Source organism: Strigops habroptila, chromosome 9 (assembly GCF_004027225.2).
Source record: "Strigops habroptila isolate Jane chromosome 9, bStrHab1.2.pri, whole genome shotgun sequence".
Taxonomy (NCBI): domain Eukaryota; kingdom Metazoa; phylum Chordata; class Aves; order Psittaciformes; family Psittacidae; genus Strigops; species Strigops habroptila.
This window is the reverse complement of record NC_044285.2, coordinates 8367418-8383861: the sequence shown is the minus strand read 5'-3', so window position 1 is coordinate 8383861 and position 16444 is coordinate 8367418. Positions and strand designations below refer to the sequence as shown.

The 16444-nt window shown below is 56.9% G+C and overlaps 2 protein-coding genes and 1 non-coding gene across 6 annotated transcripts in view; 1 reads left to right on the top strand and 2 right to left on the bottom strand.

Moving 5' to 3' along the window:
- Positions 1-1274: 1274 nt before the first annotated feature.
- TRNAR-UCG lies at positions 1275-1347 on the bottom strand. The gene has a single exon. It is a non-coding gene; the product is annotated as a tRNA-Arg (tRNA).
- Positions 1348-1443: 96 nt separating this feature from the next.
- On the top strand, positions 1444-13687 carry POLG (DNA polymerase gamma, catalytic subunit). The gene is made up of 23 exons (XM_030497112.1): positions 1444-1532; positions 2606-3230; positions 3795-3990; positions 4399-4566; positions 4815-4961; positions 5565-5644; positions 6086-6268; positions 6378-6541; positions 6722-6842; positions 6914-7138; positions 7264-7378; positions 7568-7639; positions 7750-7884; positions 8122-8282; positions 8393-8446; positions 8544-8661; positions 9105-9240; positions 9325-9571; positions 9668-9790; positions 10081-10252; positions 10486-10694; positions 11739-11899; positions 12902-13687. The coding sequence occupies exons 2-23, from the start codon at positions 2647-2649 to the stop codon at positions 12961-12963; spliced, it is 3633 nt and encodes a 1210-aa protein (XP_030352972.1). The 5' UTR covers positions 1444-1532; positions 2606-2646; the 3' UTR covers positions 12964-13687.
- FANCI (FA complementation group I) overlaps positions 4731-16444 on the bottom strand; it is a 33958-nt gene continuing 22244 nt past the window's right edge. For 3 of the 4 annotated variants that reach the window (XM_030497107.1, XM_030497109.1, XM_030497111.1), the window contains 6 exons: positions 16130-16186; positions 15986-16045; positions 15227-15313; positions 14814-14909; positions 14164-14289; positions 12475-13378 (listed from right to left, as the gene is read on the bottom strand). In XM_030497107.1, the coding sequence (XP_030352967.1) occupies positions 13313-13378; positions 14164-14289; positions 14814-14909; positions 15227-15313; positions 15986-16045; positions 16130-16186 (492 nt within the window). In that variant the 3' untranslated portion in view covers positions 12475-13312. Of the gene's footprint in view, positions 4752-12474; positions 13379-14163; positions 14290-14813; positions 14910-15226; positions 15314-15985; positions 16046-16129; positions 16187-16444 lie in introns of those variants that run through there. The other variant, XM_030497108.1, reaches the window with a different exon arrangement.

Below are 16444 nucleotides of genomic sequence, written 5' to 3'. Positions count from 1 at the left end.
CCCAAACCCTTCCCCAGCAGCTCACGGCTCTTTCCTTCCCACCCCCGAGCACCCCCAGCCCCGGAACATCCCTCCCCGCCGGCTTCGCACCCTCAGCTCCCTGCCGCGGGACCCGGAAACGTTAAGCCACCGGGATGGGGGAGCTGAGCATACCCCGTAGGCCTGGATCCCCCAAGGCTCAGGCAGCGGGTACCTTCTGCTGCTGCGGGAAACAGGGTGAAGCCCTGTCCCCACAATGGAATCCGCGGCTGGGGGGCAGCGGGTATTTTGGGAGACCCCGAGAGGCTGTGAAATGCATTCGAAGCCGCAGAAAACAGCATCGCGGCATGTGTGTGTGCGTCCCTCACCACCCCCCCACGCTGGTGCTGCCTGTCCAGAAAGGAGGGGATAGAGCTGCCCCTCCAACCCTGTACCCCGAGGGACGGGAGCGGAGTGGATTTAGGGGTCCCAGCCCGGGTTTGGAGTTCTGCAGGGACCAGAAGGGGCGAGGCGGGGGTCGTAGGCCCCGGTGCCCCCTGCCCGGTGCCCAGCGGGAGGGCGCGGGGCGGGATGGGGTCGGAGCGGTACCCGCGCCCCGACGGCCCCGGCGGAACCGGCCCGTCCCGTCCCGCACCGGCGGGCCCGCAGCGCCACCTGGCGGCTCGGCACGGCGCGGAACGGCTCGGCCTGGCACGGCTCGGCACCCCGCAATGCCAGGGGCAGGTTGGGCTCTGACAGGAGCCACCTTCCCGGGCACAAGAGTCCCTGCGGAGGGCAGGGAGCCCGCACCCACCGTGCCGACCCAGGTGGTTCCCTCCCCTTCGCCCTGCGGCCCCTTCCCTGCACCTGAGGTCCTGCCACCCGCCCCCTATGGCCTGTCACCCGCACCCCGCGGCCACCTTTCGCTCTCCAGCCAGCACCGAGTTGTCCTCACCAGTGCCTCTCGGCCGCTGCTGTCCCCACGCACCCCGGGCAAGGGGACCCTGCATCCCATCGCTTGCACCGACCCGTGAGGCCTCGGAGCTTGAAGGGTGGCAGAGACTGAACCCCGCACTGCCGGTCCCCACGGCTGTGACCGCCCCACTAGTGTCACAAGCGCGATCGGTCCCCGGCTCCACGTACTCAGCCGCACTCCTCCTTTTCTTCTCTCCAGTTAAACACAAAGCAAAACACAATCGGTGCGTACGGTGACGCCGGTAGCGGGAACCAGCAGCCCCGCACCGCCGCCGGTTCCCGCCCCGAGGCCACAAGCACGGGGGGAGCAAAACAGGCGGCAGAGTCACTGCACTCTAGCTCGACCGCGGCAGGACTCGAACCTGCAATCTTCTGATCCGAAGTCAGACGCCTTATCCATTAGGCCACGCGGCCGCCCCTCTATCGGGCTTTCCGCTCGCCATACTCAGCCGAGGGCCGGCGGACTGTACCATGAGCGCGGCCGGGGAGGGGGGGGACGACGGGACGGGACGGGACGTCAGCGCGGCCGGAAGCTCCCACGGGCGCCGCGGCTTGGATCCGCTTCCCGGGCCGGGCACGGGCAGCGTGAGCCGGGGCAGGTACGAGCGTGCGGGCACGGGCGGGTAGCGGGGGTACAGGTGGGTAACGGGGTGTATGGCTGAGTATGGGGGTGCTCGGCTGTGTAAAGGGGGGGTACGGGTGGGTGAAGGGGTGCGTGGCTGAGAAGAGGCTGCTCGGCTGAGCAAGGGGTGTGCGCAGCTGAGTAAGGGGGGTATGGTTGTGTAAAGGGTGCTCGGCAGTGTAAAGGGGGGTATGTCTGTGTAAAGGGGGTGCTCGGCTGAGTAAGGGGGGTATGGCTGTGTAAAGGGGGCGCTTAGCTGAGTAAGGGGGGGTATGGCTGTGTAGAGGGGGTGCTCTGCTGAGTAAGGGGGGTATGTCTGTAAAGGGTGCTCGGCTGAATAAGGGGGGTATGGCTGTGTAAAGGGGGTGCTTGGCTGAGTAAGGGGGGTATGGCTGTGTAAAGGTGGTGCTCGGCTGAGTAAGGGGGGTATGGCTGTGTAAAGGTGGTGCTCGGCTGAGTAAGGGGGGTATGGCTGTGTAAAGGTGGTGCTCGGCTGTATAAGGGGTGTGCATGGCTGAGTGTGAGGGTGCTCGGCTGTGCAAGGGGTGTGTGTGGCTGAGCAATGGGTGTACACAGGTGTGTAAAGGGGCGCATGGGTCAGAAGGGGTTGCTCGGCTGTATAAAGAGGTGCTCGGCTGAGTATGGGCGTGCTTGGCTGTGTGGGGGGGTGCATGGCTGAGTAAGGGGATGCTCAGACGTGTAAGGGGGTGCTCGGCTATATAAAGGGGTGCTCAGCTGAGTGTGGGAGTTCTTGGCTGTGTAATGGGGTGCATGGCTTAGTATGGCTGTGCTTGGCTTTATAAAGGGGTGCTCAGCTGTATAAAGGGGTGCTCGGCTGTATAAAGGGGTGCTCAGCTGTGTGAGGGTGTGCATGGCTGAGCAGGGGGTGCTTGGCTGTGTAAGGAGGGGTATCTCTGTGTAAGGGGCGGCTCAGCTGTAAGGAAGGGGTGTGCATGCAGGGGCTTGTTGCACAGTGTGGGTGCCCTGGGGGGGTGCAGGACAGCCTGGCAGCAGCACTGAGCTCACCCCTCGCTGTTGCCCTCCCTGCAGCTCCAGTCCGTGCTGGGGGCACATCCCCAGGGCCGGGCAGGATGAGGCGCTTGCTGTGGAGGCGCTCAGTGCGGGGCTGTGCCGCCAAGCCCCGGCGATGCACCTCCAGCTCCTCTGCCAGCCGCCCGCTGCCGGAGGACACCCCGAGCCAGAAGCCTGCCAACGACCAGCGGCGCATGAACCCCCTCAACATCCAGATGCTGTCCAGGACCCTCCACGAGCAGATCTTCCGTGGGGCCCAAGTGCACTACTCAGCGACGGACATCCAGAGGAGCGTGGAGCACCTGCAGCGCCACGACCTGTGGGGCAAGGAGACCTCCACGCTGCCCGACGTGGACCTGCAGCTGCCCCGCATGTATGGGAACAACATCGACGAGCACTTTCGCCTCCTGGCGCAGAAGCAGAGCCTGCCCTACCTGGAGGCGGCCAACGAGCTGCTGCGGTGCGAGCTGCCCCCTGTGCCCACGCAGTGGGCATGGCGGCTCGGCTGGACCCGCTACGGCCCTGATGGGCAAATGGAAGCTGTTGACTTCCCCAAGGAGCGGGCGGTGGTGTTGGACGTGGAGGTGTGCGTGGCGGATGGACACTGCCCGACGCTGGCCGTGGCGGTCTCGCCGCACGCATGGTGAGATGTGGGGCAGTGGTGATGCTGGGGGGGCACACAGATTTGGGAAGACCTCAGAGCAGCCTTCCAATATCTGAAGGGGGCCTACAGTGATGCCACAGAGGGACACTTCATCAGGGACTGTAGCAATAGGACAAGGGGTGATGGGTTTAAACTTAAACAGGGGAAGTTCAGGTTAGATATAAGGAAGAAGTTCTTTACCGTGAGGGTGGTGAGGCACTGGAATAGGTTGCTCACAGAAGTGGTAAATGCTCCATCAAGAACAGGATGGACAGAGCCTTGGGCGACATGATCTAAAGTGAGGTGTCTCTGCCCGTGGCAGGGGGCTGGAACTGGGTGATCTTAAGGTCCTTTCCAACCCAAACCATTCTATGATTCCTGCAAACTATAGCTGACTTGTGGCAATAACGAAGCCCTAAAGTGTGGCTCTGGAGTGTGTGATGTGTGTCCATGGGTCAATCACCTCCCTCCTCTAGGTGGGATCCTGCTCTCAGCGGGTGCTTTTGGTCCAGGGAGCTCCTGCTTTATTTCTTTCAGCTGTGGGATGCAATCTGTGCTCCGCAGGTACTCGTGGTGCAGCCGGCGCCTGCTGGAGCAGCGCTACTCCTGGTCCAGCCACCTCACCCTGGCTGATCTCATTCCCCTGGAGAGCCCGGCAGGCGCTGGCTGTGCTGGCAAGCAGGACTGGCCAGAGAGAGTGGTGGTGGGGCACAACGTGGCCTTTGACCGGGCGTTCATCAAGGAGCAGTACCTCATCCAGGTAACCCTGATGTTTAGCTGCAGCTCATTACCCAGATGATTGCTTGCATTGGTTCCTTGGGGTTATTTTGTTCTGCACAGGTACCCCAGGGTTGTGCTTACCTTGTCCTGCAGAGCAGGCTGAGGTCGGGTCCCTTTACAGGGAGATATTGTTGCACCCCATAAGGTTGCTGGAGGCTGCAGGCTTGCAGATGGGGATATGGCAGGAGCCTTTCTGCAGCTGGCAGCCTGCACTGGGGGTGCTCTTGGCTGTCAAAAGAGGGGTGCCTTGGTGAAGAGCTTTGTGATGAAAGCAGGGACTTGCAGCTCTGTAACACAGGTGTTGCTGGCAGCTGCAGGACGTTTGGCAGCACGTTTCTGTTCCAGCATCTCCCAAACCATCTCTCTCTTCTCTCTGGTGCATTCCCAGGGCTCCCGGGTGCGCTTCCTGGACACCATGAGCATGCACATGGCCATCTCGGGGCTGACGGGCTTCCAGCGCAGCCTCTGGATGGCCGCCAAGCATGGCAAGAGGAAGGGACTGCAGCAGGTCAGGCAGCACATCAAGAAAACACAAAGCAAAATGGAGGGGCCAACTGTGAGTAAGGGAGCTGAGCCGCTGGCAGAGGGTGGCAGGGGACTGCTTGATCCTGTAACAGGACCTTCTGCTCCTGTACTGGCAAATTAGGAGCTGTTGGAGCAGCTCTGCTGGGCGAAGCTCTCACAGTGCATTCCAGATGAGGAGGTCTTGGTTTAAAACAGGGCAGCAGCAGCAGCAGCATCCTTTGCCTCTCCTGATCTCATCTCATCCTTGTCCTTCACTGCCTGACGCCTCGTTGTTCACAGATCACTTCGTGGGACTGGGTGCACGTCAGCAGCATCAACAACCTGGCAGATGTGCATGCACTCTATGTCGGGGGGGAGCCGCTGGAGAAGGAGGCGCGGGAGCTGTTTGTGAAGGGGACCATGGCTGACATCAGGACTCACTTCCAGGTGGGGTGACCATAGAATCACAGAATGGTTTGGGTTGGAAAAGACCTTAAGATCATCCAGTTCCAGCCCCCTGCCATGGGAAGGGACACCTCACACTAGACCATGTCACCCAAGGCTCTGTCCAACCTGGCCTTGAACACTGCCAGGGATGGAGCAGCCACAGCTTCTCTGGGCACCCTGTGCCAGCGCCTCAGCACTCTCACATGGAAGAATTTCTTCCTTATATCTAACCTGAACTTCCCCTGTTTAAGTTTGAACCCATCACCCCTTGTCCTATCACTACAGTCCCTGATGAAGGTCCCTCCCCAGCATCCTTGTAGCCCCTTTCAGACACTGGCAGCTGCTGTGAGGTCTCCACGCAGCTTCTCTTCTCCAGGCTGAACAGCCCCAGTGTTCTCAGCCTGTCTCCATATGGGAGGTTCTCCATCCCAACATCCCGATGGGCAGCAGGAGCCGGAGATGGGAGTGGGGCGGGAGCAGCTGGTGGGGTCATTCCCATTTTGTTGCCCTTTCTGTGTGTGGTGCTGTGATATCCCGCAGCGCTTTGCCCTGCACTGGCAGAGGGGTGTCTGCTTTCCCTGCCCTCACTGCCTGTGCCCACAGGAGCTGATGTCGTACTGTGCCCGTGATGTCCAGGCCACCCATGAGGTGTTTCAGGAGCAGCTGCCGCTCTTCATGGAGAGGTGAGAGCCACTGAGCTCTTGGCCACTGAGTTGGCCAAGGGGCTGCAGGGGGATCCCTCTGGGGGTGGGATACAGCTCCTCTGATCCTTGGAGTGGTGGCAGGAAACTGGGAGACTCCTGAACCCCTTTTCAGGAGGGACTTCAGCCCCCTGTGTTGTAGGTGAGGAGGAATAAACAGCAGCACAGCGTGGCTGGAGGAGGCGAGCAGATGTAATGAGGTCGATTGGAGTGATACAGCTTTGGGGTGATTGCACAGGGTGGTTGTTAGGGCAGCAATTGATGTGCAGGGCAGGCAGGAGATACAGGGATCCTTATGGGTTTAAGAGAAGAGCGTCGAGGGTTGCGTGGGGCTGGGGAACTCCAGGTGAAGACACGTTCATGTCTGTCATAGGGCAAATCCCCTCCAGCAGACATCTAATTTCTCGCTGCTTTGGGCTCTAGGTGCCCCCACCCCGTGACATTTGCAGGGATGCTGGAGATGGGGGTGTCCTACCTGCCGGTCAATGGGAACTGGAAGAGGTACCTGGGTGATGCTCAGGGCACCTATGAGGAGCTGCAGAAGGAGATGAAGAAGTCCTTGATGAACCTGGCCAACGATGCCTGCCAGCTGCTGCATGAGGACAGGTACCATGGGCTGAGGGTGCAGGTCTCACAGGATGGAGACCAGGGGGGGCTATGGGATTGGTGCTGGGGATGGGAGCAAAGCTGCAGTGTGACTGTGGTGTGTCGGCAGGTACAAGGATGACCCCTGGCTCTGGGATCTCGAGTGGGACACGCAGGAGTTTAAGCAGAAGAAGAATCCAGGGAAGATGAAGAAGAAGAAGGATCAGGACGGCAACAGCAAAACCCCCCTGGCAGCGACGGGCACAGAGGAGTCCACACAGGAGTGGCAGGAAGGTGAGCACGGGTCCCTGGGGATGAGGGATGCTCCAGGGATGCTTAAGGGACACCTTCCCATCAGTGCTCAGATGAAGAGACATGGTTTGCTGGTGCTGGTAGTGTGAAGCATCACTGGCTGGGCCACATAGCAGGGTGGCACAGCGGACTCTTTGCCAGCTCTTCCTCCTTGCCCACCAGACCCTGGTCCCCCTGGTGAGGATGAGGAGCTGAAGGCTGCGAGCCAGGTCTGCCTGGAGCGCCTGAAGGAGACGGTCGCACTGCAACCCAAGAGGCTCCAGCACCTGCCGGGCCACCCGGGGTGAGTTGGGGACCATGGGTGCCCCCAAGGGCTTGCCCTGCACGCTCTGACCCATCCTTGCTGCTCCCCAGCTGGTACCGCAAGCTGTGCCTGCGCCTGGGGGAGCCGGGGTGGGTGCCGGGACCCAGCCTCATCAGCCTGCAGATGAGGGTGACCCCGAAGCTGATGCGCCTGGTCTGGGATGGGTTCCCCCTCCATTACTCGGACAAGCACGGATGGGGCTACCTGGTGCCAGGGAGGAGGGACAACTTGACAGCAGCCCCCTCGGAAGAGGAGGGTCCTTCCTGCCCGCACAGGTAAGGGGGATGATGTAGTGGGGTGTTGAGGTGGGGCTGCCCCATGGAGGGGTTTGGGAGCTCCCTGGGTGCTGCCCCGGAGCTTTGGGACCTCTGTGTGCAAACCCTGCCCTTTCCCGTGCCAGGGTGATTGAGTACCTGTACAGGCAGCACTGTCTGGAGAAAGGCAAGGAGCAGCCCCTGGGGGTTGCTGTGGAGGACAAGTTGCCGGTGATGGATGACAGCATGATATGGCAGAAGGTGAAGGAAGGGATGGATGGAGGGTCGCTCGGTGGGAGGGTGATGTGGGGCTGCCCTTCTGCCTGTCTGTGCATGTGAAAACCAGCCCCGTGTGTGGCTCCAGGGGCTGGAATAGATTTGCTTTACTAAGTGTTAAATCACCAGAGAGCTGGTGTTTGACTCGGCTTCCCCATGGTCTGTCTGCTGCAGGTGGAGGAGCTGAGCCAGCTGGAGGTGGATGTGGAGGAGAAAATGGGTAGAGCAGACCAGAGCCTGGAGCAGGTAAAGGAGGTTTCCTGTGGGATGGGGTGGCGGATTGGTCCCTCTTTCCTCTATTTCCCCCTCCTGCCATGCCTGATGCTCCTGGCATCACCTCGCATCGCTGGCTGCAGGAGGAGATGCAGGAGGAGATGCACGAGCCGTGCGAGCCGGTGAAGCCAAGGAGCCAGCCCTCATTCCACCACGGCAATGGTCCCTACAACGATGTCAACATCCCTGGGTGCTGGTTCTTCAAGCTGCCTCACAAGGCAAGTTGGGTGCTCCTGGAGCTCTTCCCAGCCACCCTGCACCCCACCTTCCCTGGTCCTGCTGCACAGCCGCATCCCCTTGCCTGTCACTGCAGCACTCCTGGGACCCCTGTGGTCTTGTCCCATGGGACTGGGAGGTGGAAATACATCTCTGTAGCTGGGGCAGGAGGATGCACAGACCGTTATTGATCAGGACTGATGGAATGCTGAGCCCTGACACCTCTTTTGCTGCTAAAGGACGGGAACGAAAACAACGTGGGAAGCCCTTTTGCCAAGGATTTCCTGCCCCAGATGGAGGACGGCACTCTGCGGGCTGCTGTGGGCCGCACGCACGGGACCAGAGCCCTCGAGATCAACAAAATGATCTCGTTCTGGAGGAACGCTCACAAGCGGATCAGGTGAGAGCTGCCTTCAGCCGGATCACAGCATCCCTATAGATGGAGGCTGTGTTGTGGCCAGGGGAGGTCGTGTGGGGCTCAGCATCTCACCTTCCCTGTGTCCCCCCAAGTTCCCAGATGGTGGTGTGGCTGAAGAAAGGGGATCTGCCTCGCGTCGTGACCAGGTATGGGGAGGGACAGCCCCGGCTGGGACCATGGTCCGCTATGTGCTGCTCCGGGAGGGCTGTCGCAGGGTGATGCTCACCCTCACCTCTGTGCCAGGCATCCCGACTACAACGACGAGGATGATTATGGAGCCATCCTGCCGCAGGTGGTGACTGCAGGGACCATCACGCGCCGGGCGGTGGAGCCCACGTGGCTGACAGCCAGCAACGCACGGGTACAGCTTGGGTCCTTGCGGGGTGGTTTGGGGCTCTCTGTGTGTGTTTGGGGCACCCTCTGTGTGTGTTGCACTGGTGGGAAATAGGAGCTGGGGCTGGATGCTGGGGTTTGAGGCGCTGGGGCCCTTCTCTTGCTGATGTGCTTTGGTTTTGGGAGAGGGGAAGGAGTCAGCAGAGGCTCCCGAGCTTCACCGTTTGGTGAAAGGAGAAGAAAACACCAAAGCACTGGTTTCTGTCTTTTCCCAACCTCCTCTTCTTCCATGCTGGAGAAGCCCAGGGGGCATAACCAAGTGGGTGATGCCCCTTGTGTGTGTTAAAGCCGGTTTTGACTTTGGGAGCACTTTTGGGCATGCTGATCAGGCAGAAGGAATTCCGGTCCTGTGCTGCCGAGGAGGACAGGACCATGCAGGGGTTGTGCTGAGCCGGGTGCCGTGTCCCACAGGCTGACCGGGTGGGCAGCGAGCTCAAAGCCATGGTCCAGGTGCCTCCCGGCTACTCCCTGGTGGGCGCAGACGTGGATTCTCAGGAGCTGTGGATCGCTGCTGTGCTGGGCGAGGCGCACTTCGCCGGCATGCACGGTGAGATGGGGCTGGTGATGGTAATGCTGTGACCCCCCGAGCCCCGTCCCATTCAGTGCCCAACCCCTGCTCCGCTCCCAACAGGCTGCACGGCCTTCGGGTGGATGACTCTGCAGGGGAAGAAGAGCAACGCCACAGACCTGCACAGCAAAACAGCCGCCACGGTGGGCATCAGCCGGGAGCACGCCAAGGTCTTCAACTACGGGCGCATCTACGGGGCCGGGCAGCCCTTCGCCGAGCGGCTGCTGATGCAGTTCAACCATCGGCTCACGCAGCAGCAGGCGCGGGAGAAGGCTCAGCAGATGTATGCAGTCACCAAGGGTGTCCGGAGGTGGGTGCTGCCCCCGGAGAGGCAGAGGGTGAGCAGGGATGGGGATGGTGGTGGTGGTGTTCCCATAGGACACCATGGGGCACTCTCGCCCTCCAGGTTTCATCTCTCTGAGGATGGGGAGTGGCTAGTGAATAAGCTGGAGCTGGCCGTGGACAGGGCAGAGGATGGGTCAGTGTCGGCACAGGATGTCCAGCGCATCCAGAAAGAAGCCACGAACGGGTGAGATGCTGTGGTCGTGCATGGCTGTGACGGCATTGGGGTGTGAGGCGGAGAGAGCTGCAGCCCCGTGGGCAGAGGAGGGAGATGGGTCTGGATAGTCCTGATCCTCTCTCCCTGCTCCCCCAGGGCAGAGCAGAGCAGGTTTGATCTGGGGCTCTCGGTTTCTCCAACGAGCAATGAGCCGCAGGGGCTCATCCGGCTGCCCCAAATGGGGGGAGTGTTTGAGGTTCTCAAACGGCGCCTGCCGCCTCCTGCCGTGCTTCCAGCACCGCTCCCCTCTGCCCTGCCAGGTCCCGGAGGAGGAAGAAGTGGAACTTGGTGGAACAGCGGGTGTGGGCTGGAGGCACCGAGTCAGAGATGTTCAACAAGCTGGAGAGCATCGCCTTATCGCCCTCGCCACAGACCCCGGTGCTGGGCTGTCACATCAGCAGGGCCTTGGAGCCCGCTGTGGCCAAGGGGGAGGTAAGGATGCTGAGCTCTCAGCTTTGCTTCTCTTCTCCAAAACGGCAACCCTACGTTTAGCCCTTCTTAAGTGCTGGAGACCCAGTAGGCCCTCAGAGCCATGCAGGAACCCCGTTGTCCCTTTTGTCTGCATGCCACCCAACAACCCTGAGGTTAACAGACTTCTCCCCGGAGCAATCCTATATCTGGACCCCAATGCTCTCTCAGCACCCATCCGTGTTTCCTTTCACCAGTTTCTGACCAGCAGAGTGAACTGGGTGGTGCAGAGCTCGGCTGTTGACTACCTGCACCTCATGCTGGTTGCCATGAAGTGGCTCTTTGAGGAGTTCGACATCAATGGGCGCTTCTGCATCAGCATCCACGACGAGGTGCGCTACCTGGTGCAGCAGCAGGATCGGTACCGGGCAGCCCTGGCCCTGCAGATCACCAACCTCCTCACGAGGTGAGATGTGACGCTGTGGTGTCTCCTGGGGACAAGCACCGGGGTGGGACAGGGACTGGGGTGGCAGCAGAGGTGTTGGCTGTGCCTCTGCAGCAGGCCTGGTGCAGGGCAGCTTGCTTCTGCTTAAGGGATGTTGGCAGCACTGCAGGTTGTAATTCCTTCGTGCGTGATGCAGGTGGCTATAAATGGAGCTCGGCTTCCTTTTCCAGGGATAATGTGCTGGCAGGAGGGGGATAGCGTCAGCTTTTGGCTCCTGCAGGGATGGGGTCTATCATTCCGCTCTGCTGGGATGCGAGCGCATCACCTCCTGCTCCTGTCAGGTCTGTGGCTGTTGCGTGGCAGCAGCTCTTGGCCTTGACTGAACTGCCGGGAGCCTGAAACTGTCCCCATCCCTCTCCTCCCATCCCTTGTCTCCCCCTGGCCTTCAAGCAATGGCTTGTCTCTGCTGTGAGCATCAGCACTGTTACCCCTTCCACAGTATGGGGTGTTCCTGCTGCTTCCCTGCCCCATGCAAAGATAAGCTCAACCTGGAAAGCTCCTGACCTCAAAGGACTCTCTTCAGTCTGCTTCCAGCACAGCCAAATCCCCTTCCTGGCACTGTGGGGTGTTTGGTTATATGGGAGCTGGCCAAAGCCTGGCTGTTTTCTCCTGCGCTGAGGCAGGGATAGAGCAAACAGCCTTCCTGTGCCAGTGCAGCGGGCACAGCGGGGCAGGCACCCCGAGGTTCCTGCCTTTGTGCCGGCTCCTGTGAGCACAGGGCTTCCTGCTGGGAAAATCCAGCATCTGCTCTGCCTGGAGGATTAGCCAGCAGCGAAGGGCTGGGCTCTTCCTTCTCTCTGAGGAGGCCCAAAGTGCAGTTACTCCGTTCCTCTCACATCCACTTTAGCACTACTTGACCCTCCTGCTACCCAGTGCTTAAAAGCACCTTGTCCTCCAGCTCCTGAGTGACGTGGGTGCACAGTAACCTGCTCAGTGAAGCTGTGGCTGCTCAGAGCTGGGTGTCACAAGGCTCAGGGTGATGTGTTGGGTCTCTTGTTCTTCCAGGTGCATGTTTGCCTACAAACTGGGCCTCCAGGACCTGCCACAGTCGGTGGCTTTCTTCAGCGCGGTGGATATTGACCAGTGCTTAAGGAAAGAGGTGACCATGAGCTGCACGACGCCATCAAATCCAACCGGGATGGAGAAGAAGTACGGCATCCCCCAAGGTGAGGGATACTTGTGCAAGCCAACCTCTCTGTAATCCCTTGTGCACAACCCTCCTCAGCTCATGCCTTGCTTCTTACCCCATGGGCCGCAGCCCACCACCCTGCCACCAGCCCCTTCCTTTCTCAATCCTTGAGTAGTTTGTGCTGCTGCTTCCAGCTGTTCTTGGTAGTGGTGAGCTGAGCCTGGCTCTGTTATCCCACACACTGTTGCTTTGTGCCCGTCGGAAAGGAGCCCTCCTGTGCCCTTGTAACAGCCTGAGATTGAATTGTTCCCTCTCTGAAATGAGGCACCTCAACAACCTTTATTTTGCCCTCAGTGCTTTCTCTCCTTCCCCACTGCCCTTTAGCCCAGCACAACTCTGTTCAGAGAATGGCCTTGGCGTTGCCAACCATCCCAAGGCCTGGAGTTATCCCTATCTGCCCTCACTATAACCCCCCAAGTGCTGCAAGCAAACATTTAACTGTTGGTTTGGAGCTGCTTTAACCAGCTCCTCCTCAATGTGTGTCCCCTTTATACCAGCCAGGGACAAGCCCCTGCCCTCAGATTTATTCTCTATCATTGAACACATCAGCCATTCCACCTTAGGTAAACTTTATTAGGAGCCTTACAGGCAAAGGGTGCTTTTAGAAACAGAATTTGTGTTATGTGGGCAAAAAGGGCACTTCTCACCAAGAACAAAGCAAATTAAACAAGTGCATCAAATAAAGGGCAACAAAAGCCTAACAGCAAAACCAGCTTTGCCTGAGGACGCTGTCTCCTCTCTGCTTCTTGGAGAGGTGACAGCAGCAACTTCAACTCCAAGGCAGGACAGTTTGTGGTTCCAGCTTCCTACTGGTGCTGGTTCCTGCGTTCACACCACCACCAAAACAAGTTTGAATAAATTGAGGGCTTTTTGTGCTACATGCACCAAACTAAAGCAAATCGTGACAGTCGCTGTCATGTTACACGGGCTCTGAGTGTGCTGCAGCACGCAGGGAACTGATTGTCCTGTTGTCTTCCAGGAGAAGCTCTGGATATCTATCAGCTAATTGAAATTACCAAAGGTTCACTGGAGAAGAAGTGATGACGCCAGAATGACAAGTGTCCAGCCTGTGCGCCAGAGCCTGGCTGGCCTTCAGGATTTGATCTTTGGCAGGGACTGATCCTGGTCACCCTGTTTCCTTTTTGCTGTAAGAAGGGATGCTCCTGGGGAGGATGATGTTGATAGCAGCGCATTGGAAGAGCAGAGGCACTTCTGAGGGCAGCAGCCAGCTGTAAAACCTGAGACAGGGGCCAGAGTCGCTGCTTGCACAGCCATGAAGGAAGAAGGGGTAAGTATTTGGTAAGAGAAACAACAACCCATCCTCTCCATACAAGTGGTTCTCCAAGACCAGACCAAGTGCTGTGGGAGAAGGCAGCAGCCACCCCAAGCTTCATTTTCTTCGCTGTCTCTTCTTTTTGGGTTCCTGGTTCTCATCTGTCTGCTCTCCTGTGCTGCTCTGGACAGGGGAAGGAGAGAGTAGAAATAACAGACTGTGATTGTTTGTGTGTGATATAGACTAAGGGAAGTTTACCTAAAGCAAGAAACTGGATGTGCAGAGCAGGATTTAGCTCTTTTTCCTCCTAACATATATGGCCTGAATATGGGATTCCTCTCACCCACTGGGACTTTCCTCAATTCATGCTGGAACTTAGACCACAGTTATCAGCGGCACAGGACAGGGACTGTTTGTGCTGGGTTTTGGCTTGTTGAAACACTCAGGAAAATATGGACAAAACCACCAATAAAAACCTGGACAATCAGCAAAGTGCTTATTTTCTTTTAAGCTGCACAGGTTGTGTTACCTTCACCAGCACTATCTCAGTAGAGATGGGTCTGAGGATTATGGTGCCTTGCAGAGTTTGTCCTGCCAGCTGCTTATCTACAAAAGTCAACCTGGATGCAAAACCACTTTGCATCATGCACAAACATTTGATCCTGACCAGCCAGTAGGTCCTCAGAGGTAACACTGACACCTCTCTGCTTGCTGGGGCATTAAGGACAGTCTCACTTCTCTAAGCCCAAAGATAGAGACAACTGGTGCATGGAAAAAAAGGTCACTCAAGGCAGAGGGCTGTAGTGTCGGGGATCATAGCCACACTGTTCGCTCCTTTGTCTTCCCTGGCTTAGCTCTCACTTTAATACTAAGCTGATACAAATGTCCTGATTTTACATGTACCTGGAGACAGTTGGCCTTAGAAGAGGGGTAAAGCTGTTGGTAAAAGCAGCTAAATGAGTTCTGACCTGGTCATTGTCAGGCTCGTTTTCAGCATCCTCTGTGCTGTGCTCCTGCAGCGTGCTGTTTAGCATGGATGCATTGATGCGGAAGTCCCGGGAGGTGCTTAGCTTCATATATTGCATCAAGTTCACCTGCAACAACCAAGGTGAAATCAGGGAGAGGATGTTATGCCAGCAGCATCTTCATTTAGTTTTCTACCCTGCCTAGCCCTTTGCACAGCACTGGGACTGAGTCCATCACAGCAATAACACAGGATTGAAGCAAAAGGTAGGTGAAAACCCACCTGCTCCCGTGTGATACAGTGGCCCATTTGTTTTCCCAAAAGCCAAGTGATTACCAGTTCCTTTTATATAGTACCTCATCATGGTATGTTTCCTGCTTATAAACAGGCTGGGGAAAAGGGATGAGGAAAGCTGTGGAAGTTTCTGCTCAACCAGAAACCATCTGGTGCCAGGTCACAGGCACTATTGCCATTGACAGTGTGGCAGCAATTCAGTGGGGTTGGGCCAGGAGCTTGGGCAAAGGCTGAAAGAGGTGTGAGGACCTTGAGCATTAATAGATGCTTTAGAAGGTGGCCCAGCAGTACCCCCCACCCTGCCACTGATCCCACTGTGCCACTGAGGTCCGGTCACGGAAAAGCTCTGCTTTACCTTACCTTTGATTTCTTGGAGAGATGGATAAGGAACTTCTCATATTGCTCTATTGCAAAAATCAGGTTTGGGATTGGCTTGGTCTCCCGAAGCACCTTAGCCTGAAATGCAGAAAGGAGAGGGATAGGTCAGATTTGGAAGTGAACAATGAACATAAGAATTGACCTTGTTTCATGTCTGTGAGCTTTTAGGCTGCATTTAGTGAAGGTGGCTTTGTTGTTGTTGTGGTTGGTTTTGCTTGGGTTTTTTTAGACTTCTCTCTGAAGTTAAGGCAGATTCAATCTGGTTTTTAAATAAAGGCCCAGATGACAATTTGTCATTGGTGATCTATAAGAAGCCACCAGGTAACACACACCTTGAGGTATGATGCCAGGTTCAACTGCAGCCCATGGGCTAGTGGAGAGTAAGTCCATCTTACCATGACTGTGGAGATTGCAGCAGATTCAGCCTCTTTCTTCTTCTTTTTCTTCTCTTCTGCAAAGCTTAAACTCTCATTGTGGATGTTCTGAGGGAGGATGCCAAAAGATGTGGCATTAGAAGGTAAGCAGGGAAGAAAGGCCAGCCAGGTAAGGCCAGAGAAGTCTTTGCTCTGACCAGCTAACAGCATTATCAGCTAGACGAGAGAAAGGTGGTGATACAAGAAAGATGGAATTGGGAATCTCAAAATGGAATCTCAAAAAAAGAAGGAAAGAAAAGCTAATTTCATGTTTTATATATTCAGAAATACACGTGTGTGAGAAGACACAGCTTCCCCAACATGCCTTTTGTACAGTTCCTGTGGTCCTCACTCATGTACCCAATTCCTCTTCAAGCAGCTAAATCCAATCTTCAGCACTGCAGTCCTTGGCACCCACGTTACCTTACACTGTGATGACTGCAGTGTTCTTGACCTTTATTTGCCATTGAGGTTAAAAGCAGTATTAATCTCATCAAAAAAACTCCCACCAACTAAACCCCAGCTCCTCAAACACTCTTCCTTCCCTGCTCAAGCAGAAATCAGCATGCTCAGTCCCAATGGTGCTGAAATGTCTCATACTATTATTTGACACAGTAAAGCTTGAACTATAAGAAACTCAAGTCATGTCAAGAAGATTAATAATCCCCAAAGGTGCCCATGCACCGCAGCTGATACATCAGACAGACTGACTGTGATTTTGCCTGTTAATTTAGGCCTTACCTGTACATAAGTAATGAATGAGTAACACTGTGGGGTCAAATGGGAACCTGAGAGCTTCACCTGTGAAGAAGGAAGCAGAGAGGTCTGTTTTACTCCTTACTCAAGGCAATGAGCCATTTCCTCCAGCAATTGGCTCACACTCACCAGCTTTTCCAGCCTTCCTGGAATCGTGTTTGAGGTGCTGCGGCAAGCTTGGATATACTGCAAGAAAAACACGAGAGAGATTCTTCTAGGGATGCTGTTCCCATCCTGCAACCTGTATTTCCAGCCTGGGCTCAAAGCAGCTCACCCAATGGCACAGTGGGGAGGGCAGGATTTGCAAGAACTATCCTCCCCAGTTGCTTGCTATACCCCAAATGCCATGTTTGTGTTCCAGAGCTAGATGGTATTCACCACCTTGTCTCAAACCAGCTCCACTGGCCTGGTGTCATGGCCCAGTTCCCCCCACATCCAATGCTT

Excerpts from the sequence above, each read along its gene's own strand:
- POLG (XM_030497112.1), top strand. The coding sequence starts at position 2,647 with ATGAGGCGCTTGCTGTGGAGGCGCTCAGTGCGGGGCTGTGCCGCCAAG. Across the intron at positions 5,645-6,085 it reads CTGCCGCTCTTCATGGAGAG|GTGCCCCCACCCCGTGACAT; the intron begins GTGAGAGCCACT and ends TTTGGGCTCTAG. Across the intron at positions 11,900-12,901 it reads GAAGTACGGCATCCCCCAAG|GAGAAGCTCTGGATATCTAT; the intron begins GTGAGGGATACT and ends GTTGTCTTCCAG.